This window comes from Papio anubis, chromosome 5, assembly GCF_008728515.1.
Source record: "Papio anubis isolate 15944 chromosome 5, Panubis1.0, whole genome shotgun sequence".
In the NCBI taxonomy this organism is placed as follows: domain Eukaryota; kingdom Metazoa; phylum Chordata; class Mammalia; order Primates; family Cercopithecidae; genus Papio; species Papio anubis.
Genome location: NC_044980.1, coordinates 8464983 through 8490695, shown reverse-complemented (window position 1 = coordinate 8490695; position 25713 = coordinate 8464983). Strand labels below are relative to the sequence as shown.

Here is a 25713-nt window from a genome sequence, read left to right as displayed (position 1 = left end):
TTTTTTTTTTTTTTTCCGTATTAAAGCTTTTACTCAAGTTTAAGATGCTGTTTCTAAAATCACAAATGGGAAATGGGATGCATCTTTAATAGAAGTGAGAATTTTTGTAGTTTGATTACAAAGAGTATTAAATTTTGTTTTCTTATGAAACTCATCTTTCCAAAATAAGGAATTGTAGCACTGGGAAAGTCTTCTATCATGGGGAGGGGGGAGGGGGGAGGGATTGCATTGGGAGTTATACCTGATGTAAATGACGAGTTGATGGGTGCTGATGAGTTGATGGGTGCAGCACACCAACATGGTACAAGTATACATATGTAACAAACCTGCACGTTATGCACATGTACCCTAGAACTTAAAGTATAATACTAAAAAAAAAAAAAAAAAAAAGAAAACCAAGTGCCAAAGAGGATTGTTTGCAAAGTAAAATGCTTGTTGTTGGCAGTGGAAATGCAAATTATAGGACAAATTTTATTAAAAAGCAATAATTATTTTCTTTACTAAAAGTGTTATATTTGAAGAGAGGGTTTGGAGATTTTTATTATTGAGAATAACAAAGATTTCATGTTCAGTTTGGAGAACACTTACGGAAAGAAGACCTCTGCTTTATCAAGGTTTATATCTTTACACTGCCCGTTCTTTGAACCAGTTCTTTCTCTTCCGCACTGCAGCAATGGTTCCCTCCATGGTTTTCTGCTGTCTTACACCTGGCAAGTCAACCCTGAATTGGATCTAACTATGTGCGTCAAAATCCTGTCTCACTGATTAACCCATAAAACTAATCTTATCTCCTTCCTTTAAATGTAAATATTTTATTCATTTTAAATTGCCAAATTAATAAACGCATATTGTTGAAAGTTCAATATAGAATTATATTTTTTAAAATTTCCCTATGACTTAGGAGTAACTACAATTTTCTTGGTTTATTTTAGTCAAACATTGGAATTTTTGTTTTCTAGTTTTAATCTATAGATAAATAAATGTCTACACTTTATTTTTTTCCGCTCACCTCATGATTGGATTTATACACTCAGTATATACAGTTTTACTACATTGGCTTTATAAGCTGTATAATATTTAATAGTATGGATGTGCCATAATTTATCTGATCTTACTACTTATAACTTTGGTCTTTTCAAACAAAAAATGCATTTGCTGCTCCCATTCTTGGTACATTCTATCTTGAGACTTTATTTCATTTCTCTGCCAAAAGTGTGATCTTTCTCTTTCCACTTCATTGACATGATTCACACACGTCCAAAACCTGCCTGCTCCCCCACTTCCTCCCAGATCAACCTGAGGCTTCTTTCCATGATTTGTTATTGCTCAATTGGTTGATATGTTTATTCCATAAATATTAGGTACTTTCTACGTGCAAGGAACTTTGGTGGGCAGTGAGTGGTCTCAGTAACAACCAGGCCAGGCTCTGGTCTTGTGGCTTTAATGTACAGCAGGGACACCATATCCCACATCACAGGAATCCAGACTCCATGGCAGGACCTGCTGAGGGCCACGGAAGCAATGGTGTGTCCTTAGCAGGCTTCCTGGAGGCTTCCTTGCTTCTCACAGGGTAAATGGTTACCACTCTTGGGGGAGCCGGTGTTTGATTTGGACCTCAGAGAATGGATAAAGTTCTAATGTGGACGTGGAGGAATGTGTTCTAGGCAGAAGGGTGGAAGTGGGAAAGTGTGGGGCCTAAGAAGGACTGTGGGTGACCTAATTCCACTGGGGGCTTGATCCTGGGGAATACCTCTGTTGTTCATACCACACTTATTCATATTCACAGTAGCGCTACTGTCAAGCTTCCTTTTACTTTTCCTTGCACATTTAGTTTTATCGAAATCAAAATATTGTTTAATTGTGCTTTTTTATTGGTGATAAATATTTACTATATTATTCTGTTTTCTCTCAATGTTCTTATTTCTAATATTTATGTTGCATATAGCTGTTGTCCATCCATTTTCACTGTGATAAATTAGATCATGAAAATTTGCATTCTCTCAGTGGACACCTGTATTATTTCTAATTTTTTGCTATTATGAACAATGCTGCTATGAGCATTCTTTTATAGATTTCTTGGGCAGATGTTGAATTTTCCTAGGGCTAAGGCAGCACATTCTCACAGTTCTTATTAAACACTGAACTGATTTTATTGTCTTTTTTTAGGAAGACACTAATTTGGTTGTTAGACATGTCTTTCCTACAAGATTTATAAAGCATTTTCCTTTTTTTTTAATAGCCTTTATTTGTTTATAATTGTCAAAATTTTTTAGCGCTTCCTAATTGCCAGTAAGTGGTCTAAGTTCTTTCAAATTAACTCATATAATTTTAAGCTATGGTTTTGATCTCCATATTACAGGACATGGAAACTGAAGCATAAGGTTAATGGTGGAGCGAAGATTTGAACCCAGGCAATCTGGATCCAGAGTCTGTGCTCCTACTATCTATGCAAGGTTGCCTCTCCTAAACTAGTATTGCAGCCAGGGCAGATCGCTGGGACTTTGTAGGCTGAGGAACACCGTAGATGGTTCTCACTCTTTTGGACTGAGAAAGGAGACAATCAGGCATCTAGCAACAGTATTTAACCCCTTCAGTATTTAGGAACTACTTACCAAATGGGTGCCATCTGTCATTACTTTTTCTGGCTTTATATTTAGGATGGGATCATTTTTGTATTTTCATTAACATATTCCCCATCACATAGCTTTTAATATTTTCAAATACAGAAGTGAAGACACTTGGGGGTTACGTTTCCACCGTGGAGACCTTTATTGTAATGTCCTCCATGACCTCTCCACATTTTAGGCTAATGAACTGAAGGATGAGATACCGTATGTTCACAGCATGTGAGATTTTATAGCATCGCATTATGTGCTAATCATTAGATGCTTTAGGGGAAGTTAATTCTGTATTGACTTTGTGTTCCTAAGTTTCACCTAATTGGCCGACTGTGAACTAACTTGTACTTTTCCATAGCAGCGCTCCCGAAACTTACCATAATCGCTACTCAATGGCCAAAACAAAGTCATTGCCTTTATTTAGTAGAATGTATCTTGGCCTTCACAGTGAGTTTATCCATCACTTGGACAATGACTATCTTGGTTTCTGGCCTTTCCACTACCTAGTCCATCAGTAGGTAATATTTATATGGGTCATACTGTGTCCTAGGTCCTCGAGATAGCGAGAGAACAAAATAAAATCTCTGTCCTCCAGTTACTTGTATTCCAGTAGGTTAAACAGGACTCACACAAGGACATCAACTGACTATCATAATCTAAGTCCTGTTATTCCTCCCATGCAAGCGTACATATCCAGTATCACTGAGATGACTGAGGACAAAGGCCTCTGGAAACTATTTTGCTGTCGTTGAGCTCGCCAGTATATTTTATTCTGTCCCAATACTGAAGCTTCCCAGCCTCAATTTACCTTCCTTGAAGGTACTGAATATACCTGTATCTGTTTGCCTATGGAATATTTTTGTTTATTTATTTACTTGTATATACCTAAGATGTACAACAGGATATTTTGATGTACATACAGCACATTAAAAGAAGAAGCTGTGAAAATTGTAGATCCTTTAAATCAATTTCATATAATAGGATGTAAAAAAATCCCCAAACTCACAAATATATCAGTCAAGCAATTTTAAGTATTTTTAAGTGATATGAAGAAGAAAAATAATAATGGAATCTAATAATGGAGTAGAAGGGAGGTGCTTTAGCCCGCCTGGCCAGGGAGGCTTTCCTGCAGAGGTGACATTTTAGTGAAACCTGAATAGTGAGAAGGGACCTAGGGAGAATCTAGCAAAAGATCTAGGATCTAAGGACCAGCAAGTGCCATCTGCAAGGTGATGAGCTTGGTGGCTTTCAAGACCAGAAAGCAGTTCCATGCACATGCGTGCATGTGCATGTGTGTGGTGGGAGCACAGGGAACAGGAAGGCTGGAGATCATGTAGAAATCGGGAGGTGGCCATGGAGGAGGGTTTGTTGGTGGGGGTCAGGATCTTGCATTTTAGGGAGGTTGCAAAGAGATCTATTGGAAATTTTTGAACAGGGAAAAATTACTTAACCAGGTGAGCTCTTTACAAAGATTTATCTGGATGCAACACAGAAAATGGACTTTTGAGGGGCATGAGTGAAAAACACCAAGGCAAATTAGAATAGCTTCTGCTAAGTCCAGGTGAGAGAGGAAGGTGCTTGAGGTGGGATTGCAGTAGCAGACGAAAGAGAAGGGGTGCGATACACATTTTTTGAGGCAGTAGTGATGGGATTTTCTTATGGTTTAGAGTGTTGTGAGGGGGAATTAGAGCAATCCAAAATGACTCCAGCTGTGATGGCGAAGACTCAGCCAAGAAGCAGGTTGGGGAAGGGGGACCAGCAGTGGTTTGCTTGGTCCCGGTTAGTTTGGAGGCAATTCTTTGTCTCAGGTAGAGGTGAAGAGGCAGATGGAAGTTGCAGTTTCAGGCACAGGTTGAAGGTGATATGTACACTTACATTCACCAGCTGGTAAATGTTATTAAAGTCATGGGACTGAATGAGCCACGGGCCCACCCCGCCCCTCCACCCCTGCCTCAAGGAAGGGTATATAGATTATAGATGGCGGACAGAGGAGGGCACATGACACGGACAAAACTATTGTGGCATTTGCTGGATTAAATCCTGGTCAGTGAGGTCTCTGGTCCCAGAGTCAGTGAACGATGCTGCAGCTAGTTACTTAGTGAAATTTTCATCTCTAAGAAAACACATTTTCAGGCTGGATAAGAAGTTAGTTGGTAGAAATAAATCATCAGCTTAATGTCTTCAGCCAGATGACCTGTGTGTCTAGCCTGGGTCCCAATCCTTAGTCAATAGACAATTCTTGCAGAAGTGAGGAGATGGCAAGATGACCCTGGGTTGTAGGACCAGGGACTTACCTGTTAAAAGTTTTACTTCTTCCATTTGGCAATGGGGCCTCCTTGAGTCCTGACTCTATGTCTGTAAAATAGCAAGGAATGAGAATACTTATCGTACAGGTTTATTTCAGGAAACCTGTGAAAGATGTTTGAGTACTGTACATAACCTACTTTGCATTTCTTGTATCTTTTTTTATGGTCTGCTTAGTGAAATCTTTGATTTTTATAGGATATGTCTTGGTAATTTTTATTTTAGGATGGATTTCTTATTTTTATTTTTAATATACTCACCAAAAATGATAATCAATGCTCTAGAGGTCTGACTTTTTTTTTTGAGACCAAAGATTGTGACAAGTTTTAATTAACTCAAATGTATCAACATTGACATGTCTAGTCCATTGGATTTAAGAGGTTTCCTCAGATATACGCCATGTTATTCCTGGCTAAAATCTGGAAAACATCACATCAGAGGCCTTTCTGCTAAATAGTCTAGTTTATCTAAGCGTATGAGCAGTCTATTTACTGTAAATTTTTCTGATATTTTAAGGTATTTGTATTTCTTAGCCTAAAATTATTAATTCAGTAAGTTTCTTTCTGCTGTGAATTGTAATGTCCTCCTTTTTTGTCCTTTGACATTTCAAGTGGTTCCAGTGAATTATCTGTGCTGGAATAACTTATCTGACCCCCTCAGGGTTCGTACATTTGGTTATATCTTCCGTCTGCTTTCATGTTTCCAGGTCCAGGGGACCCCCTTTTTTTTTAATCTGTCTGGCTATAGTAATCCCTTCATCCCTTTGACCATTAATTGGAAAATTATGACATTTAGAAAGGACATTTTTCAAAACCATGGGAATCTTTGTATTTGGACCAGATGTTAAGAGAATTTTAAAAGAGGGATAAAACATCTGTGACAATGAATGGCAGAGTCATAGAAGAAAAGGGAACTTGGATAGCGTTTTAATGGAAGTGCTAATATTGTAAAGAGGTACAGAGGTAAGGTAGAGAGGCACATGTGGAGTTGCATTCTTTTTCTCCATCAATCCACTTCTCAGGTGTTGATTGTTTGTCTGCACTATGTCCAGTATTGTCTGGAGACTGGGGTTTTCATAGCCTTGTTTTAGAAGGAGGCAGATACACAGGTAATTGTAGTTTAGGATGATAAAGGCTGTAACAGGAATAAGAATCAACGTACAATGGGGTCAGATAGGGACGAGAGAAAAGTGGGAAAAAATTCATAGAAGGCTCCTTAGAGGTGATGCTTAAGGGTTGGGATTAGCAGCAAGGAAACTCAACAACAACAACAACAAATGGCTGAAATTGCAGAGGTAAGAAATACAGGATGTTGGTCAGGATGGAGAGGAGGGCCTGGATTCCAGAAGTGGGTAAGGGAAGGATTTGTCAAGACACTGACAAAATGAGGAGTGAGTTTTGGGAAGATGGAGGAGGAGGGAATGGTGGGTGTCCCTTGAGCTCTGAGTTGACTGTCTGAGTGATGGTGTAGTCAGTTATGAGAGGAAGTAGACACAAGGGAGACAGCTGATGAAGACAGATAACAAGGTCTGCTTTAGAGCAATTATACTGGCTTTTTAATGTAAATACCCCTATTTTGATGTAAGGGTCTAGATTGTTCACAGAGGGTGGGGAGAGGGTCTAGATTTGAGAGCCACCAGTTTTTAGAGACCATGTGAAATCACATGGGTCTGAAGAAAAGGGTCTGAGAATGTGTAGATGGAGAAAACAATGAACATTCAGAAGAGACTGGCGTGTACTTTCATTTGAGGAGAATGCTAGGTGTGAAGTAAATGCAGGGAGATTGGGGAGTTACAGAATCCAGGGAACAGAGGATGTCAGGAGATATTCCAGGAAAGGTCAGTGGTCACAAAGGCCATGGAGATGACTAGTTCCGTAAGCTCCCTGGATTTCACAAGCAGGAGGTGATCAGTGATATTGACCAGATTGATGACAGTAGAAGGGTATCGTCTTTACTTCCCACTGTGGTAGCCTTGCTTTTCTGTCTGGGCATAGACTCCACATCGCGCGGTGGATGAGAGAGAAAATGGCTCTCCGTTCTTGTACCTCTTAGCTAAAAGTGAATGAGAGCTATGAATAGTAACTTCATATGGTGAGCGCCATTTATAACTGGAATATTTTAGAGTGTCCACATGAATTTCCTGCCCTGAGGAAACGTCTCTAGGTAAATTCTTTCAAAATTGCCCAGGTAGTTACATTGCCTTGAAAGCCCATTATTTAAGTCCTTTTTTCTTTTTTTCTTAGAAAGGGCTTTTGTTGGTTTAGCTGACGCAGAAGTAGATTGAATGAACTTTCACTTAGTTTTAAAACCTGCTGACAGATAAAATTCATATTGCCTTTGTGTAAATAATAATTTTATCTAATGGACTTCATTTATTTTTATTGTTCCTCCAGGCGATCTGGAGCTAAACAAGGGGAAGAAGACAAATGTGTAATAACAATTCCCTTTGAAGAGAGATATAAAAGAAGGTCACTGGAGCTGAACCATTATTGAAATGTATAAAATAGTTTAATGTTTGCTTTTTTCCATTTTATATCATGAGGTCCTTTTATATAGCCATAAAATTCCATCTCCTCTGGGTTCACATGTGATGAAAATCTATGGGTAACAAAGCCAACTTCTTCAGTTACCTGAAGGTGGCAGTCAGTGGTGTTTCTGGAGTTAAGGGTGGCCCGTGTTTCAGTAACACATTCCTAAAGATGTTTCCCTAGTTCATTTATGACAAACTTCTTTCAGCTGAAACTTGGCAATCAAGACACATGGGTCCAAATAATATAAAAAAGATCTTGTTTCTTTGTAAGTGCACTATAAAAATTGAAGAGATGTGATATATTTGTTGGAACATCCTGATTCCCCTTATGGGCTATAAGAGGAAACCTTTAATTTCACTGTATTTCCCAAATAATAAAATGTTCAGTTATTGTTTTTGAAAAAGATTAGAAGAATCTATTTACTTGAACATTGCATTAACTTAAGTTTATTGTTTTATTGATTCTTCATTTAATTCTGTTTCCTGCACTGTACCTAGAATATCTGATACAACAGCAAGAAAAGAGCATAGATTCATTTAATACATTCCTTCTAGTCCTGAACACACTGGGGCTTTGATTCTCCTGGATTGTTTATTCCTGCTTCATTGAACACTCTAACTTGAACCTCTTTAAAGATCACGGTTTCTATATTCCCCCATTCAGGAGGATTTCTTCCTTCTTTGTTTCCAACAACTTTGCTTCTATTCCTACTTTTATTTCATAAATATAAAAAGAGGTTTTTCTTTGTTTGACGACTCTGAGTTGTGATCTGGGAGTGCTGGGGCTACCATCGTCTTCATCCTCACTCCTGTCTTAGAAAGCTGTACCTGGTCCACAGAAGAAATCCTTCAGTATGGCTGGATTAATATGGATTACGGACACCCTGGAGACACTGCCTGTTTTCATGCCTTAAGTGCGTCCCTAATTATTTTCACTAGAGACAAGACTATGCTCCTGGTCTGGGAGTGATCAGGTCATGTGACCTTGTGACCACAAGTATGTGGTTTTAGAAGCTTGAGCAGGGAGCTCAGGCTGTAGAATATAAACAGCCAGAAGGTAGCAGGACCTGTCTTGATGTGGCCTGTCACGGCACCGTTCATCTCACATGCACTGTTTAATCTCTCTGAGCTACAAAGAGGGAAGAGAGACTAGGTGATTTCTCTTTCCTCGTTCACCTTCCAAATTCTGGGAGTCCTTGAGTCATTTCTTGTCTCAGATGTACCAAGGGCCTAAGCCACCTCACAATGGGCTCACTCAGTGGCAGGGGATGGGTGGATTATAAATGGCCCGTAGGACACTAGTTCTTTTTTCTCGGATTCATTCAGGCAGCCAATTCAGCATGTTGGAGCACATACACTTGGCATTGGAACTATGTGTAGATTGTTTACAATGAAAGAGAGAAGCAACACTTAAGACTTAGAAACACAAAAGGTCTGGGTCTATCCAAGGCAGCCTTTCACATGGAAGCAGTGGTGTGGCAGGCACTCTACTGTCCCATCTGGGTTTCTGGAGAGGAGCTGCCGCTGCAGCTGGCGTCAGCCACCATGGTGTGACCATGGAAGACAGTCTGTACCTGGAGCAGTGGGAGGACTAGGCAGATGAGGGGCTCATGGCATAAGCAAGGGTGCAGATGTGGCTACTGAGTGTGCAAGGCTGCCTCTGAGGACCCTGGTGAGGCGAGAGGGACCACAGGGAAGGTCTTGCAGTGTGAGTAGTGGAGACAGATTAAGAAGAAACTAATTCTCAGCGATTCCTGGAAAAGCATGATTTTCTTTGAAAGGCAGAAGCTGAATCCTGGGTTCTTGAATAGGCAGCAGTATTTACTGGGCAGTAGCTGACAATCATGCACTGGACCCCATCTTTGGCTCTGACAGGATGTGTAGGGCCTGGCTTTGGGGTTGGTTGGTTTGCTCGAATGATTCTTTAGTAGTTCTGCTGCATTCAGTCTGGGAGGGGACTCCAGTTTCTGTGTGAGCAGTTCATCTGATCCCCTAAAACAGGGGTAAGAAATGGAAAGAACAAATGCAAAAACAAACATTTGAAAAGCATGTTCCAGCTGGGCATGGTGGCTCATGCCTGTAATCCCAGCACTTTGGGAGGCTGAGGTGGGAGGATCACGAGGTCAGGAATTCAAGACCAGCCTGACCAACATGGTGAAACCCTGCCTCTACTAAAAACACAAAAATTAGCCAGGTGTGGTGGTGTGTGCCTGTAATCCCAGCTACTCAGGAGGCTGAGGCAGGAGAATTGCTTGAACCCAGGAGGTGGAGGTTGCAGTGAGCCGAGATCGTGCCATTGCACTCCAGCCTGGGCAAGAGAACTAGACTATGTCTCAAAAAAAAAAAAAAAAAAAAAAAGCATGTTCCAACTCTGCAAATCTTGGATGTTATGTTTTCTACATTATAACAAGCTGTAACTGTTCCTAATTAAGAGGCACACATGCAGCAATCGCCTCTAATACTAGCTTCAGCCTTTTGGTACTAAGGATGGTCCTGCTGTGGCATGCATGGGGCAGGGCTTCCTGAGACATCTCTGAGGCCACCTCACTGGGTCAGCTCGCTCACCTGACTCCTTTGTCCTCTTGCCAAAGGAAGTCTCTAATGCCATCAAGTAGGGGATGGGCCCAGGAGGGGTTTGTGGGCTCTCTGGACTGTAACAACAGATTAGGCTATATCCATCTTTATGATAGGCCTATAGCTCAGAAGAAACTCAGCCTCCTCTGAAAAGTACATTAAGCTTATGTTGGATCTGTATTTATTAATAACTGGTTAGACACTGTTCCTAAGCAAAATGCCTCATGGAAGCTTTTATTCCTTTGATTTCTTTTTTATCTGACAGCAATTTTTTTTTTCCTAAAAGGAGCAGTTATTTTCTGTCCCCAAAGCCTATTCAGTTTCAGTTGTAGCGTGGGAGTGAATGAGAAATGTTATTTATTGCACAAACACTTCTATACAGAGTTGTACTTATTTAGATGAAGCTTATAGAGATATCCTCCTACATCAGGAAAATAAAAGAAAGTTTAGGGGTTTCAGGGGTTTTGAAGTAGAGGCACCAAAAATGCTTATATGTTGTCGCCCAAACTGGCTTTCTAGAATAAATCTTCATATTGGCAAAATCATTTGTTTCATATTAACTCACATCATATATTTTTATTTTTCTAGAGTTGGTAGGATGATGTTAGAACAACTTTGATCCTTTGAAAATTCCTTCATAATGTGTTTCCCAAATGTAGCACATAGTTAAAATTAACAGGAATTTCATATATTTTGAAATTTTGCCTGAATGACTCAACACAAATTTAGTTTGGTGTTTTAGATAAGCATATTTTGAATAATCTTTCAAGTCATGGCAGCTCATTTAACTTCCAAAGAGGGAAGTTATCTATGCATGTATGCGTATGTATGTATGTATGTATCTATCTATCTGTCTGTCTATCTATCTATCTATCTATCTATCTATCTATCTATCTATCTATCTATCTATCGTAGAGGTTCTCAACCGGGGCAATTTGGCAGTGTCTGGAGACAATTTTGGTTGGTGCAAAGTTGGCCATGGGAGGGGGGTGTTACTGGCTCTAGTAGGTACAGGCCAGGGATGCTGCTAAAGGCATAGAATAGCCCAGAACACAGAATTCTATGACTAAAATGTCAATAGTGCTGAGCTTGAGCACTAAAAGCCCTGGTATAAATGTGTTCCTCCTACACCACTGAGAGGCAAGAGCTCCATGATTCAGTACAAGATGGACCTGCTGAGTCCAGGAAGGAGGTACCTGCTATTTAAAGCTGAGTCTATTTAGAGTAAAAGCCTCTTCAAGGAGTTAGCTTTCCATGGTAAGCTGCTCAAAAAAGCCCACGTCTCTACATGAAGACTATAAATGCCCTTTCCTGTCACCTTACCATAATGACAGTTTACAGTACCTTTAGTTTAAGAAAAAAGGTAGTATGTTACAGTCTGAAAATTATAAACCTCAAAAAATTACCTGTTCTCATTAAATGTTCTTTCCTAACATGACAAACATGTCATTTCAGCTCATCACCCTCGAACTACATGTTCCATTTTAGCTGCTCGTTCTCTGTATGTGTCATTTCCCCTCTTCTCTAATTGTCGCTTTCCAAATCCCAAGGAAAGAGCATTTCAGACACTTGTGTTATTTTTCTCTTCCTTTCATTCAGGAGGCAAAGATGTTAGGGCTTCTAACGTCACATGTCTTAAGATCAGAGTGGGCGGCGTATTGTAAATAAAGGACAGTTTCAGTCACAAGCAGGTCTGGATGATGCCCTTCATCAGTAGCAGAAGGGGAATCTATGTTGGCTTAGATGTGCCCGTTGAAAAACTGTGTGTAAGAAAAGAATGTGCTCTTAGTCCCTAGCTGATTTGCACTCATTCTTGGAGGTAATGGCAGGACAGTGCTCCAATCCATCTCCATGATGGCTTGCTGCTCTGTGAGAGTGTGCTTATCAGTGATATGGCTCTGGGTGGCTGTTGGGTGCCAGGCATGGGTGTGAGTGCTTGGCATCATGCTTACTACAGAGCTAGCATGTATTAATGGTTGATTGCCACTTCATCATCCTTCTCCTTTTATCTTCATCATTGCTGATCTGTTTTGATGTGTGACTGTGATAATTTACCTGAACTGGTTTGGGTGCCCCAAACCTCCTTGCTTTTAACAGGATGAAATCACATCTAAAGCACCTCTAACAAGTGTTTATTTTAAAATACATAATTTGATAATATTTCATATCTTTTTTTTTTTTTTTTTTTGAGACGGAGTCTCGCTCTGTCACCCAGGCTGGAGTACAGTGGCCGGATCTCAGCTCACTGCAAGCTCCGTCTCCCAGGTTTATGCCATTCTCCTGCCTCAGCCTCCCGAGTAGCTGGGACTACAGGCGCCCGCCACCTCACCCGGCTAGTTTTTTTGTATTTTTAGTAGAGACGGGGTTTCACCGTGTTAGCCAGGATGGTCTCGATCTCCTGACCTCGTGATCCGCCCGTCTCGGCCTCCCAAAGTGCTGGGATTACAGGCTTGAGCCACCGCGCCCGGCCAATATTTCATATCTTAAGTCTTAGGTCAGGAGGCTCAGAAAAGATAGGCTACTTCATCTGGTTACCTTTAGACTGGAGTTCTAAAGCATACTCCAGTGTTGCACACTGTAACTCCTTTTCAAAAGTGAATCTCATACTTTTAATGTTATAACCCAGGGTCAATGAACATTTGCTCATCCATTGTCCATTACCGTGCTCTGTGCTTGGGCAGGGATTGTGGGCTGGTGGATAGATGAGCCTCTGGCTCTCCGTTTTCCTCCCTAGCCCATCCTCCACCTTCATGCTCAGCATCTCTTGTTCCTACAGAAGCTATACTCTTCCCTTGTGTTGATATGCAGTCCCATTACCTATTTCTCTGCCCAACCTGAATGTTTTGGTCAATGGGAATGTTGTACAATTCCTTCCATTCTTAAGGACCCCAACCTTCTGCCTGCTCTGAAGTTCTTGGTCCTGGTGAGTCTGTACTTGGCTTCCTTATATCAGCTCCATGGTTGCTGCTTGTGGATGCAGTAGGCCTTACCTCATGCTGCTTGGTTCCTTTGCAGATTCTTACATGCTGGGTATGCAGTTGTCACTCAGTAAATATTGAGGGAATGAGAGACTCTAAACTCAGCTGGACCTTCAGGTTTCTGGTCAGGTTTATTTATATTGAACCAACCTCTATGAAATTAACCCATAATTTTTCTACTCTTCAATTTCAAAATTTAAATTACCATGTCTTATCTTTCCTCCCCATTTGGTTGACTCAAAAAATACAGACTGTGAAATTTGATACACCCTCAAATCTATGTTTTCTTTGTCTTGAAATCTCACCATTTGTTCAGGTAGTAAGCACTCCTTTTTAAAGAAGGCCTCTTTCCTTTCTTTCACTTTCTTTACTGGGACCCTAATAGCTTCCCACCCCAGTTTTCTCTGGATTTTCTTCCAATTCCTCTCTCTTTTATGTATATATTTATTAATTACTATTTTTATTATTTAGAGACAAAGTCTTGCTCTGTTGCCTAGGCAGGAGTCCAGTGGCACCTTCTCAGCTCACTGCAGCCTTGAGCTTCTGGGCTAATGCAATCCTCCTGCTTCAGCCACCCAAGTAGCTAAGACTACAGACACACACTACTACGCCTGGCCAATTTTTATTTTTATTTTTTGTATAGACAAAATCTCATTATATTTCCCAGGCTGGTCTCGAACTCCTGACCTCAGGTGATCCACCTGCCTCAGCCTCCCAGAGTGCTGGGATTACAGGCATGAGCCACCATGCCCGGCCAAGTGTCTTAAACTTAATGTGCGCGCGCACACACACACACACACACACACGATTCTAATATCATCTAAACAAAATCCCTCTGTTGATTATCCTATTAAAATGAATGGCATCACGATCCTTGAAGTGACTTACATTATCTGTCTTAAGTCCATCGGTGTCTCTTTGCTCTGTGTTCCCAAAATTTAGCAGATTATAACAACCACTCTTTTATTACATTTTGCATTTGTGGGGTCAGGAATTTGGGCAGTGCTCAACTGAGAGATTCTTTTGCTCTCATAGTATCTACTGAAATTACTCAATGGGTTTCAACTTCACTCATGGCTGGAGAGTTGGGCTCATGTGTGATCCAAAAACTGGAGCACCTAAACGTGTTCTCTCTAGCGTGGCCATCTCAGTGTGTTTGGACTTCTGACCTAGTGTCTCAGTGTCTTAAAGAATGTGTTCTAAGCTGCAGGATGTAGCAATTGCCAGGCTTTTAGGGCCTGGGCTTGGAAACTAGCACAGGATGACTTCTGTTGTATTCAAATGAGCAGAGCAGTCACTGAATCAACCCAGATTCTAGGTGGCGAACATAGCTCCACCTCTCAGTGCGAGGAATGCCAGAATCTGTGGCCATCTTTAATTTGCCATAGTTTCCTTTACCCACAGTCGTCGTGTACTGTGTTTGCCTTTTTATTCCCATTGACACCACCAAAGTCACTGCTTCATTTATTTCTCTTCTTAACAATTGTAATGGCTTCAGATTGACTTCTCCATTTCTATGCTCTCATCTGCCTAATTTCCTAGGTACACTATTGTGATAATGGCCTTATTAATATTAATAAGATCTTCTAACATTAGTATACTATGGTAGCTTGTCGCCTAAAAATAAAGACCTCACACCTTAGTGTAGTTTGCCTTCTAAATCTTAACCTACTCTGTAAGCTCTTCCCAATGCTTCCCTTTAAATTTCCTGGATCGAGTATGGCACACCATTCCTAAAACATGTTGCATACCTCTTCCTCTTGCCCCTCCAATATGCCTTTTCATTCTCTTCCCTGGGGATGGAATGTCATTCTAGAAACCTCCATCTGTTGAAATCCTCCTTATCCTCCAGCATTACACTCAGATTTGAGCCCCTCCATGGACCCGTCATAGATCCTTCTCTGTAGCAATCGCACTCTCCCTTGACTCCCACAGCACTCCTGTTCTTTTTAAGATTTGCTAACAGCTTGGATCATAGTTATTTTTACAGGCTTATATTACTTTAATGCTTGTTAATCATTTAAATTGTTCATAATCTTTAAAGTTTCCCGGCATAGTACTTTTATTTCACCCAGTAGGTGCTCGATATAGATTTTATTTGATTCACACTTGATCTCTAGCCAGATATTTTGCAGGCAGATTATCTACAATTTTAAAAGGTTATCCTGCATCACAAAATACAGAATTTAGCAAATCGTGATGATTTTTTAAAGTTGTGTAGCATAATATTCATCAGTTTATTGGTAAAAGACAACGGCCATGGCCTTCTTAAAAATAAGTCTTTTAAATGTTAAAAAGGGATGGGCAGGTATTTGTAGGGTTTCCACGTATAGACCTGTGTTTGCGCAAAGGGTTAGGACAGGTGGCCAAGGGAAATCCAGCCAATCCCATCTATTAATCTACATTCCTTAGGAGTGAGTGTGATGACAGTACTGCTTAAGCTTGAGCATTTCTCGTTTAAAACAAATGGGCTATATCATGCAATTATTGGGAGAATGAGAGGTCTGTATTGAGATACACACACTCACGCATGTATTCATACAGGCTGGGATATGACGTAGACAAAATATGCTGGTCTGAGCCCTCCAAGCTCTCCTCTAGCTCAACAAAGTGTAACCTTAATGTTAGTGAGGGAGTTTTACCAGAAGACCACCCACCGGAAAATGAACTCATGGTCGTCTGATTCTTCTCTTTTGTGTGTTTTAGGCACTTTCCACACATGAGGGGAAGAAGAGCTTCTGTTTAGAAGACACGAGCCCAGAGTGAGAGGCCCCTTGCCCACCATGAAGGGAACCTGTGTTATAGCATGGCTGTTCTCAAGCCTGGGGCTATGGAGACTCGCCCGCCCAGAGGCGCAGGGTACGACTCAGTGCCAGAGAGCTGAGCACCCAGTCATCTCCTATAAAGGTAAGGGACCAGCAAGCACTGAATGCAAAGCTGTCATCTAAAGGCACATTCTATATTTAGTGATAGAAGATAATAGAGCATCACAAATGCTGTATAATCCAGTGATTCTGGTTTTAGACATAGTTTAAAATAAAGGTAAAAATACAAAAACCTCTATCATTAGAATTTCATATCCAGAAACTGATCACTACCTTAAGAAGGATCTAAGACAGGGATTACCAAGGTAAAAAATCTCATTGTTTCTGTTCACCTTTATTTAACAGGTACTGCAGGCCTCCTAAGTGTTTGAACCAAAGGATAAAAATGTGACCATAAAAATAACAACAAAACTAAGGAAAGCCTAAAATTTTTCACTATGACATTTTCCTGCAATGCGTTAGTCTTGCCACAAACTTACCCCTTTGTTTCTATCTAGCATTGCATGGCAGCAGAATTGATTTAATGCCCTACGTATCTCTATGGATTGGTGGGATTACATAATTAATCTGTATATCCACTCATTTATTCTTTTATTCATTGAAATTTATTTAAGGTCCTTCACATCCAGGCACTCAAGCATTCAGAGTGGAAAAGAAAATAGACTTTTTTGTCCCTGTCCTCAAGGAATTATATTATCAGGCTAAATATGATGAATCAGACATTGTATTTCAGTAATTCATGCAACAAGTGGTTTTATATTTTGTTGCTTTTAAAACTTGTATCAAACACTTTCAAATATCTATAGAATTAGAAAGAATAGTCTAAAGAGCATTCATGGCCCGTCCCCATCCTTTTTCATCTCAATTTCCACTCATGCTTCATCTCACATCCACTAAATTATTTTGGAGGAAATTTAAAAAAAATCAAATAATTTTATCCATCAGATTTCAGTTTATAATACTCAAAGATAAGAAATTCAGTACCATTATCACAACAAACAAACAAACAAACAAACAATAAATGATTTCATGACATCATCAAGCACCCAGTGGGCATTGAGAGATCTTTCATGGGTTCATAAATACTTAGGCATCTTTTGACCAGTTAAGTCAAATCAGGATTTAAGTGAATTCCACCCACTGCCATTGGTTGGTATATTTCTTGAGTCTCTTTTAATATTTTACTTTTATTTCATTCCCTTTGCAAATTACAGAAACCAAGTTCTTTGTCCTGGTCAGTTTCCCACAGTCTGGAGTTTGCTCATCGCATTCTGATTGTGTGGTTCAAATATTCCTTTTTCCAAAGAGGTCTGTAAATTCCTAGTAATCTCAAGACACCTGCTGAGATCCAAGTTTGGATGTTTTTGTCTTGACTATGTCATGGGTAGTGCTGTGTACTTCCTTCAGGAGGCAGAGCATATCCCGCTGGGAAATGATCAGTCATTGATGATCAGTGCCTCAATCTACTGATTCACCCATGGGCACACAACTGGGATTTTCTCATTTTATTATTTTGCTTGTTCAGTGGTTAGAATACTTCTATATAAACTGCATTTCCTTCATCAACTATTTGAATATCCTGAAGGTACACTTTATGCAGGAAAGGCAAAATAAATGGTCCCCGCCCCCCACCCATTTATACTTTTATTTTTTAAAAATATACAAGTATGTTGGTTCTTTAATATCCCAGAGGTCATTCATTTGTCATCCAAAGGGGATGGATAAGATGTTATGTTTGCCTTTTTCTTATTTTGATTATTAGAATTATTATTAATACACGAATTTTTACATATTTGATGTATTTTAATCCATGTAGCTTACATCCTTGTACACGGTGAAATGGTAGCATTTTAAGCCCAGGGTAACCTCTTGAGAGTGGCTTCTGGATTCTTCTGACTCCATCCAAGTCATTTTTGAGAGCTTCTTTGCTCTCTGGGTGTCAAGATGTTCCTATTCCTTTTACCTATTTCTTTCCATAGTTCTGGGAATCGCTCATTTCTGGATGCTTTGAGCACCAAACGTGCCCACAGGTCTTCTCAGTGGACAGTGCTAAGAAAAGCATTTAAAAAATATTCCATGAACTTCTCCTGGTACTTACAATTCATCTCCAAGACTCTAGGGTCTTTGTCAACCTTTCCCATCTCAGTGTTTATTTCTTCCTTGCACAAAATCTCAAGTCTCTGCAGACCAACCTAATTATTTATTTGCCTTTTTCCTTTAGTACACACTCAGTCATTTTAGAATAACAGCTCCATGCAACCCTAGTTGTTTTTGATTATTGAAAAATCTTTAAAATGACTTTTTTCTCTCTGTTTTTTTTTTTTTTTTGGTCCTCACAGTAAATATTTCACTGGAAAATTCTAGCAAAATTACTGCTTTAAAATCAGTAGAAATTATTTCTTTCTGTGTGGTTATGGCACCAACCCAAGACCCAGTTACTATCATTTGTTTAATTTTTCTATTGATTTTTAGAAATTCTTAAAATTGACATTAAGTTTTTATGCAGTGTTTCAAAGTCAAATTATTGAAGCAAAAGGTGTTCAAAGGAATCTAGCTTCACTTCCTCTTTTCTTGATCCTATTCTAGAGCTCTTTATGCATTTAGCTATTTACCTATATTTTATGGGTTAGGCTACTTTTGTAATAGAAGCAAAGCAACACACACACACATACAAATATATATTTATATTATCTTTTCTTAGATGAAAGGTGGCTATTATATAGACTTGTCTCTGTGTAGCATTATTTTAACCTAATGGTATATGCTGGAGCCTACTCTCTAGAAGACTGTAGAGATTTATGTCATTCTTTTTTTTTTTTTTTGTAGCTACATAGCTTCCCCTATGTGATGAGCCCTAACCTAATCAAAAACTCCTTATTGAGAGATGCTTAGGTTATTTTCTGTCATTTGTGACCATGGATAGTGTTTCAGTGAGTTGTGCCTCCTGTAAACATTATTTAATATTTTTGCAAGTGTACCGTTGAATGAGATTATTAGAATTGGGATTTCTGAGCCAAAGGGTGAATGCATATGTGGTTTTGGAAATGTTGCCCAATTCTCTTTCATAGAGGTTGCGCCACTTTGCATTCTAGTTGCCCTGGATATGAATACCTGTTTCTCTGCCGCCTTTCCTGCAGAGTACACCATCAGGCTTTGGGATTTGGACAAAACTCAATGCATAAATGGCATCTCAGTGTATTTTTATTTGCATGTTTTTAATTCGGAGTGAACATTCAATGAACATTTAGGAGAAGCCTGTTGTGTACAGGGTCTTTGCTAGATATTGAGGAGATCAAGAAGATGCTCAGTTCCTATTAAAAGGGTTTAGACTATTTCTAGCAATGGGAACCAAAAGGGCCATTGCATAACATTCTGTGAAGGGTCCTAACAGGTGCCTGCCTGTGTTGGGTGCTGCAGAGCCTAGGAGAGGGGGCTCTCAGCCCACATCCTGGGCTGTAGGATGGTGGTTGAGGAAGGTTTCTAGGATGAAGCCATGCCAGAGTTGCATCCCAAGTGATTGTTAGAAGGTGTTTACAAAACTTGTGAAAGGAGAAGTTTCCATGGAGAGGAAAAGAGCAAGTGATAAGCCTTGAAGTGAGAGAGGAAACACTGCAGGTCCTGGCAAGCCTCACGTACAGGAAGTCAGGACATCTTATTTTAAGATATGGAGGAGGAGGTAGAGGGCATGAGGCTCACATGGCAAGTGGGGATTCAGAGGTGCCTGGCATTGGAAGGCATATAAACAAGTTTATCCTCTATCTGGAGGATGACAACATGCTGTCAGGAACAGCCCATTCTGAGGCTGCTATTGAGACCAACGGGAGGAGGAACTGCATTAAGGGAAGGGAGGCAGAAATGTAGAGAAGAGGTGGATTCTGAAATTGGAAAGGAGTGTGGTTGAGGATTCAGTAGATGCAGAGCAGGAGCAAGGAGAAAGCCCTGACTGCAATCCCCACATTCTTGGCTGTTGATTCCATATAGAATCAAGAAGAGAAAGCAGATATGAGCGGTGTGGTGATTTTAGATGGAAAAGGCTGAGTTCCTGTGAGCCACCAGATGGAATTATCTAGTTGAGAGCAAGCTTTCCTGAGAACCAAGAAAGGGTATATTTTCAAGAGGGCGGTGTCCAGCAGAGTGTCAGATACTGCAGAGTGTTCAAGGCAGGTGTGTGCCAGAAGGAAGAGTGACACACTTGTCCTGGTTTTCCTGGCACTTTCCTGGTTGCTTCTGTTCTGGAAAAGCCAGGACAATTGGTCACTCTGAGAAATTCTGTCAGCAGCACTGTATTAGCTGCCTAGGGCTGCTGTAACAAATTATTACACACTAGATGGCTTAGAACAACCTAATTGTCTCTTCTCACATTTATGAAGACCAGACTCCAAAATTACGGTGTTTGCAGGTCTGTGTTCTCTCTGAAGGCTCTAGAGAAGAACCATTCTCTGCTTCCTCCTAGCTTCTCATGGTTGTCAGCAATGTTTGGCATTTCTTGGCTCGTGGATGCATCACTCCAGTCTGTTAGTCTGTAGTCTCATGGTATCCTCCCTCTGTGTCCCTGTCTTTTTGTCTTCTCTTTTTATAAGGACATAAGTCATGTTGAACTTAGGGCAAACCCTAATCCAGTATGACCTTATCTTAAACAATTCATCTGCAAAGGTGCTGTTTCCAAATATGGTCACATTCAGAAGTACCTGTGGTTAGGACTTCAGTATATCTTCTGGGAGGACACATAAAAGGCAGCATTTATCAGAGCAGTTTCAGTGCAGGGTTGGGGGAAGAAACCAGATGGTGATGTGTGTTGGGATACATAGAAGGTTAGGGATGATATGATAGATATAAAAGGAGAGAAGAACTCATGTCAGCCATGCAGGGACATAGGGCAGGGAACAACTTTTAAAAGAGCATGACTTAACCATCTTCAAATGGTGATGGGCAAGAATGAGGTGAAGGAAGAGGCTACAGAGAGAGGAGGGGGGAGATGATTGTTTAAGCAGAGACCCCGGTGCTGTAGGAGGGGATAGCAACTGGGAACAGGTGCCCAGTTAAGTTATAGGAAGCCAACTCCACCTCCAGTGAGCCTGGAGGGCAGGAGGCCAAAGCACCCAGGATGCAGGAAAGCTGGTGGGTGGGGGTGGATGCAGGAGAGGAAGGAGTTCCTGAGGATCTCTGTCTTGGCTGAAGAGGAGTAGGTAGGTCCCAGGCCAAGAGAACAGGGCCTTAGAAAGGAAGTGCTTCTCTGAGGAGAGAATAAAACTATTTTTCACACACACACACACACACAAAATGTCGTGTGATGTTATGGGCCCACTCAGGCCTTGAAATGACTGATGTTACAGCTGAACAAGTGGCCTCCGCGACTCCCCGTGAACACTTTTTTGTAAGGCACTATTCCAAGAAACTTAGAGAAAGCAGGATGAAACATTGACCGGGGGAAATAAAGGAAGAACCAGATAATCTTGATTAAAATCCTGATTTCCATGCATGTTTAAAATGTCATGATTTAATATTATGCACTGGAGGCATTCTGCACAGGATGCTACTGATGAAGGACTGGATGCTAACAGAATGGCTTCATGGAACTTAGCATGTTCTGTCACAGTCTTGATCTGATTTACCTGGCTAGGCAGAAGATGCTGGTATAATCTTTTTTTTTTCCAGCGTCTCTGAAGTATTTGCCACTGCAGGCTCCTCCTGTCTAGTGGAGTTCATTGCACAACACACTTTTACAACTTGCTGTGTTTGCAAGGTTACTTGCTTGACTGTATTTTCTGGAGTATTTATCCCTGATTGTGCAGTGGCTGCTAAAACACCCTGACCCATTACAGACGCACCGTTCACACATATGTCCTTGTCATTTGCTCAAACGTCTATTCCAATAAAGACGGAAAAAAATTGTGACCCTTCAAGACAGCGTGTTTCTCAGCATGCTTACTGATTCTCAAAACCATCTCTGAAATTAGTTTTAAATGTTTAATGTCTACTTAAGGCGATGTGCCATATTCTGCTTTTGTTTGTTTATTGATTAAAGTTTACTCAGTATCCTGGCTATTTAGAGAGCAAGCTCCTGTTATAGGAATTGGTCTGTGGGAAGTGATTTCACATTATTCACAAAGAAAGACCACCAGTGATGTGAGTCATGCTGTACTTTGCTTGGGTCCTTCATATGGCTGATTTGGAGGCCTTTCTTCAGGCTGTTAGCTGGCAGCGTTTAGCATTAATGCCTAAGATTACTCCTGCCTGCAGAATCAGGCAGGGCCCTATTGATTTCCATTCCCAGGTCCCAGCGATCTTTATCTTTAACTCCTTGATGTTCCTGTAGAGTGCCCTCCTACTTACGGGTTTATTGATTGGCCTGAGAATTGTTCTGAAACTCATGGAAGAGCTTCATGGACTCATGATAGAGGATTTGCAACATTTAGCTCCAGTGCCTTGGGAAAGGCATGGAGGGAATTGAGATGACTGCTCCAGCTTGGGCCATCCCCGGGACTGGGCTGGGGGTTGCACTTGGTTTTCTGCTGCTTCCCTAAGGATCTTGGGTTTTCACAGTTGCCTTTATCCCCGTGTATAGTCTTAGGTGATTGAAAAAGCAGTGACTGAAAGTGACCAATTAGGATTTTAAACTTGGGTTTTATTCCCGTATCACAGTATGAATGATTATTTTTTCATGGATCCTATGTTTTCCTTTCAAAACGTATCATTATATGACGTTATATTTATGTGTGTGTTGCACGCACTGCTTTGTGAAATGTTGACAGGAAGAATATGTGATAGGTTTTGTAACTCTGAGTTGGCTCTTTTTCGCATTCACTCACTGTGCCCCCAGCCCCTCTCCCCGTCTAACGAAGCTCTTTCTGCCCTTCTCGAATGTGGCCATGTGTACATTACATGTTGTCATCATAACTGCCTTTCTTACCTGTTTTCCGGCCTCCTGTCACTCTTCCCTTCACCCCTGTGCTGTCCTGTGGGCCACTGGCATTGTTCAACCTGCCACCTGCTTCTTCTGTGGCTGGAGAAGGCGTAACGTGGGCAGTGTCAAGCACAACAAACTGTAACCTCTCAGAAAATGAGGGAATGCTGGATGAGTGAAGGAGATGTTTCTGTGCTAGGCTCCATGTGTGTCCACAGCTCCATGTGTGTGACATGGCTCGACGCATGTGTGTCTCATGGCTCCATGCATGTGCCGTGGTCCCATGGGTCTCTCACAGCTACATGCATGTCTCATGGCTCCATGCTTGTCTGTGATTCCATGCAGATCCCACAGCTCCAGGCATATCCATGTCTTTATGTGTGTCCATGTATCCCCGCATATCCCCATCCCTCCATGTGTGTCCACGGTTCCAGGCATGTTCACAACTCCATGTATGTATGTCCCATGGCTCCATGTGTGTCCCATGGTTCCACACATATCCCATGGTTCCACGCATGTCCACATATCCTTTCTTGCCCCATGGCTCCATGCGTATCCCATGGCTCCATGCATGTCTCATGATGCTCTGTTTCCTCTCTGGGTTTTGGCTGTCTGGTGTCTAATGCACCAAGCGGTTGTGTGGAGTCATGGTACTGGCTGAGTTTAGCCTCTTCATTAGGATACAGCAACCTCATTGTCACAGGAAGGGCTGCAGTAGAGGATTCCTTGAGTCCCTCTGAGATTCTAGAGGTTTCTGAGTCTGAATATATATTTCTTGGGTAAAATTGCTTCCAGTATCTCTCTGTTCATCTAGTCTCAGATCTACCACTCTGACCTTTAGAAATCATAAATGTGTGTGATTGCATGATAATGTCCTACTTTCTCCAAGGAGGAATTAAGAACATTTATTTTAATTAGAAACAGATAGCATGACATTATTTTTAATATTTAGTTTTAATATTTTCATATGAATCTGATTAACGTATAGGAAGACACTGCTAATTGTTGAAAACTCTCTTGAACTCAACATTTTCTCTGTAAACTAAAATTTACATAAACCAAGTGTGATCTTCACTTGTTTCACTATAGAATATGACTTATCCTCCTAAGAGTTTACTTGGGGAGGAAACATGTTGTTATGGATCCTTAAATATCCTTTGTTCCGTGAATAATTTGTCTTTTCATTGTCATGCACATGACTGGATGTTTTATGTGATGTAATGTCAAAATCATATTGGCAAAATATTCTAATCTATTTGCAAAGGAACCAGCTAAGGTATAACCACATTGCCTGCTTTTTACATTAAAAAATGCATTTGGGGATACATTTCTGATTTTAAAGTCTGTTGTCAGTTTTCTATCTGGAGAAATGAAATGTTTTTAAAAAACCACTTTTCAATCCTGTAATCTAGGTATGTAATGATTATTCAGGAGTGCACAGAGATATTAGGAGAAAATGCTGCATGTAACCACTCTAAGTTATTAACAAAGAGAATTGGTTTTAATATGTAGACTGGGCTTTAATGTTGTTATTGATCTTTGGCTCATGAGAGCTGAGAGGGTCCCTGTTGTGCATTTTTATAAGCAATAATTAGACTCTGATGAAAATGGTTTATTGAGTTTTGAAAGTTATTAATAACTTTCATGTTAGTTTTGCATTCTAGGGCCACTAATTAAATAATTTTTTAAGATTGAATATTTATATTTTATCTTCAGGTAAAATTTCAGTTGTTTTTTGGTTGATTTGTCTCAACAGGGAGATAGTTTTTATTATTTTAAGTCTTTGAGTGGACTGCTTTATAAGTAAAGTTGTGCAATGTGACTGAGTTAAAACTGGGAATAAGAATTTGTAAAGTTAGAATCCTGATTTAAAAGAGTGTTTCCATTTGGCCTCAAATGGTACGTTATTGTATTTTATTTATCTTTAAGTATATTCTAATCTTTCTAAACATTAAATAGGCAATTCATCTATTTCTCATACTGAAGGTAGATAAAAATCCCTATCTTATGTACAGAGGAAGAGTTGGAGATTAAATGTGGGGTGAGTAACGTTTTAATTAGGCAGTATTTTTCTTGGATTATGTCCTCCTGTCTTCTCTTTATATCAAAACAAGGTAAGCCACCTTGGTTACATTTGGGAGACAAAGCTTATGCCATCTGCAGCGGACAGCAATGGTGATATCTCTCTGTTACCAGCACAACAACAGCAAAAAAGTGCATTAAGGTTTCCAAATATTATTTAATTTAGTTTTTAATTTAATCAACACTTTAAATTTGTATTTTCTTGAATCTTTTTTATGATTGACTAAAGAGGGGCTGGGAGGTAATCTCTAGCTTTAGGTGGAATTATTCTTTATCTTTTGCTCTCCCAATTCCTTCATATGACCCAGGGGCAAGTCTAATCACACATGTTCCATGAGTGAGACAGTGTTCTTATTCACAATGAAGGGCCCTGCCAGACTCATGCTGTCATCCACAGTGATGTTGTGTGCTAAAGCACCAAAATGAATGGGTTCCTCTAATCCCCACTGTAAAAAGTCGGGGTAACAATATTTGACCCATCCTACCCTGAAAATACATCTGGGTATGCCTTAGAGAGGCTCTGAACCCTGTTAACTAAAATCAATGAAGCAAGACCCTGACGCCAGGAACAGCTGAGCAGAGTGCTCATGGCAGCTCTCAGAGGTGATTAATGATTGTCATTTTCATTTGTATGTTTGATTTTTTTGTGCCACTCAATTCTCTGACTTCAGCACAGAGCATTACTTATTTAAAGATGAAAGCAGAGGTCCAGTTCATTAATAATTTACTCGATATTTATTAAGTGCTTATTATGTGCCAGAAATTGTTTTAGTTACTAGGGTTACCCCAGAAAGTAAAACAGAAATAAATCCTGGCCCACACTGAGTTTACATTTTATTAGGAGAATCAGATAATAATAAGATATAGACATGTAGTAGAATTGGTTACATAGTGATAG

The 25713-nt window shown here is 40.3% G+C and overlaps 1 protein-coding gene across 4 annotated transcripts in view; it reads left to right on the top strand.

Annotated features, from left to right (window-relative positions):
• Positions 1-25713, top strand: part of SEMA5A (semaphorin 5A) — a 507347-nt gene that overhangs the window by 154192 nt on the left and 327442 nt on the right. For 3 of the 4 annotated variants that reach the window (XM_021939236.2, XM_021939237.2, XM_021939238.2), the window contains exon 3: positions 15711-15911. In XM_021939236.2, coding sequence (XP_021794928.1) covers positions 15788-15911 — 124 coding nt within the window. In that variant the 5' untranslated portion in view covers positions 15711-15787. Of the gene's footprint in view, positions 1-15710; positions 15912-25713 lie in introns of those variants that run through there. The other variant, XM_021939240.2, reaches the window with a different exon arrangement.